General features: G+C 44.2%; 1 protein-coding gene across 8 annotated transcripts in view; it reads right to left on the bottom strand.

The window, feature by feature from the left end:
- Window positions 1-2,339, bottom strand: part of IQCE (IQ motif containing E) — a 55,804-nt gene that overhangs the window by 20,993 nt on the left and 32,472 nt on the right. For all 8 annotated transcript variants that reach the window (XM_008566742.1, XM_008566744.1, XM_008566738.1 and 5 more), the window contains one exon: window positions 1,759-1,849. In XM_008566742.1, coding sequence (XP_008564964.1) covers window positions 1,759-1,849 — 91 coding nt within the window. The remainder of the gene's footprint in view (window positions 1-1,758; window positions 1,850-2,339) is intronic.

Genomic DNA, 2,339 nt, shown 5'->3' with positions numbered 1-2,339 from the left:
TCGATCTCTGCCTCCTGGTCTTTGCGAGATGAGCCTTCCCATCAAGTAAGATTTGTGCTTTGGGGCTGGTCTTACAGCTAATTCCCTGGACAATGGAACAGTGATTCTGTGTCACTTAGAACATTATCCATAGTGCTGGAAAAACTACCACAGAGATAGCACAAAAAATATACTTTACTGAGCAAAAAAGGGATTGAGATGGACTCACACTGTTCAACCCTCACACTGGTCAGCAGGGTGTGTCAGGATCAAGGTCCCTGTGCGACCTGTGCGGGACCCAGTTAGCGTGCACCGTGAAAACACATAGTTGGTTTTTGGGGTTTTTTTTTTTTGCCTAACTGGCAGTGCTGTGGTTTGTCTCAATTTGCAACTAAAAATGTGCTAATCAGCTTTTCCAAATTCCCTAACTTTTAGTTTTCTTCTTTTTCTTGTGCTAGTGTTGAAGAACACATAGCCTCATGTGCTAAAAGAAGAGGCCTTAAAATTAAGAAGCCAGCTAAGGAAACTAGCCTTAGAAGAGGAAGTCCAGTCCATATTTAAAACAAAACAAGCAAACAAACAAACAAAAACTTTTCAATTATTAGCAGAAAACTCAGTCCTGCAGCCTTGCTAAGCCCCCATTTTCTTTGAGGCCAATGATAATCCCCATTAGATCATCTGTTACTGAAACAGTAAGTCATTTCTGAAACAACAGAGCTTCATGGCTACACTGTTGCCAAGGTAAAGATCTATCACTGTAGTAGATTCCCCAGGTACAACTCAGGTCATAAAGGGATTGCAAAGAGGCTACTGTGATAAGCTCTCTACCCATCTCTAACATGTGCTCTGTTTTGGACTTTCCCAGACTAAATAGGTTTCATCTATTATACATTTACATGACAGTCTCATCTTGGAGCAAACTGCAGTCACAGGGTTTTAACACCTAAGTTACTTATTCTTTGTTTGAATGGATATCAGATTACACCTACCATCTGAAGAATCCATTTATTAGAAAAAAAAGAACTAGTGAGAAGGTGCTTTCTAGCCAATAGCAGTGCAAGTGCAGGTAGCACTGGGCAAATGGGAACCAGGGGGCTGCTTCCTTCACCCCTCCAGGGACACAGGGAAGAGCCAGGGGACCCTCACAGCCAAAAAGACCCTGCCTCTGCTGCAGCTGCCTCTTTGTGGCATCCACACAAACGGAGGAAATGGAGAGGACAAGGAAGGTGTGTCTGCTGAGAGTTACCTCTGCCCTGCCTCTGAGGTCCTCACCAGTCACTGAACACTAAACACTGCGAAGTTCAGTGACAGGCAGGCAGGCTGCAGGAGAGGACCTGCCCCTGCCCAGAGAGCAGTGCCCTTCAAACCTTTCATCGTCAGTTTCATATTCTGGAGAAAATGTACCTCCGGGCTGGGTGCAGGAGAGCCTCATTAAGTATGCACTTCTTCCCCTCCAGGGCCTTTGCAAACTCCTCCCCTTCTCAGTAGACAAGCACTGTTGCATGACTAAACTTTCTGCATATTTTAGGATTGGGGAAGATCTTCATTCACCAGCTCAACTATCTAAGACGTGAATACTAATGTGAGAAGCCAACCCACTGACAATCAAGGAATCCAGAAGTCTAGACTTGAATATATATGATTTAAGTTATAAAAGAAAACTGGATTGTCAATGTTATAGTCAGGGAAAACTCTGAGTATGAAAATAATCCTGTATTAGCTGAAAGTCCCACCACACCTAAACAGGCGATTAAAAAAAATACAACCACCATGCTGTACCTCATGAGTAATTTCCATGGGATCATCTTTCTCTTCTTTCTTAATTTCTTCCAGTTCTTGACACTTGCTGGTAAGTATTTGAATTTCCTCTCTAAAGTGGAAAGGAAAAAGACACCTTACTTTTCAACACGGATGAATGGCCATTGTGCGGTGGGATGGGCAGTCCATGTCTAGAGAGAAATACGCTGAACAGCCTGCAGAGAGCATGCAGAGCTACCTCTCGCTGAGCTACAACCCAACTGCACCAAAGACCTCTCTGCAGGATGGTGCTTCCTACTGTGTCTCCTGCTCTGACCTGGAAGCTCCACCACAGTGGCGCTGAGGGGCGCCAGGGCCCAGCACTACTCCGGAAACATTGTAAGAACTCCAAAAAATATTCGTCGCACGAATGATTAATAGGTGGGTGTAGTGGGTTAGAAATCTTGATTCTCCTTTGATCTTAGGTAACGCATGAATGAGCCAAAAGGTTCTTGAGTAGGGGACAAGAGTCCACAGATAAGTTTGGCAAAAGCCATCTAATCAATTCTAATCACTGTTCCGGGATGGGATTATTGTGTACTTTGACTGTTTCAGGTTGCTGG

The sequence above is a fragment of the Galeopterus variegatus genome, unplaced genomic scaffold, assembly GCF_000696425.1.
Source record: "Galeopterus variegatus unplaced genomic scaffold, G_variegatus-3.0.2 Scaffold267, whole genome shotgun sequence".
Taxonomy (NCBI): domain Eukaryota; kingdom Metazoa; phylum Chordata; class Mammalia; order Dermoptera; family Cynocephalidae; genus Galeopterus; species Galeopterus variegatus.
Note: the sequence above shows the minus strand (reverse complement) of the source record. Positions and strands in the feature narration are given on the sequence as shown.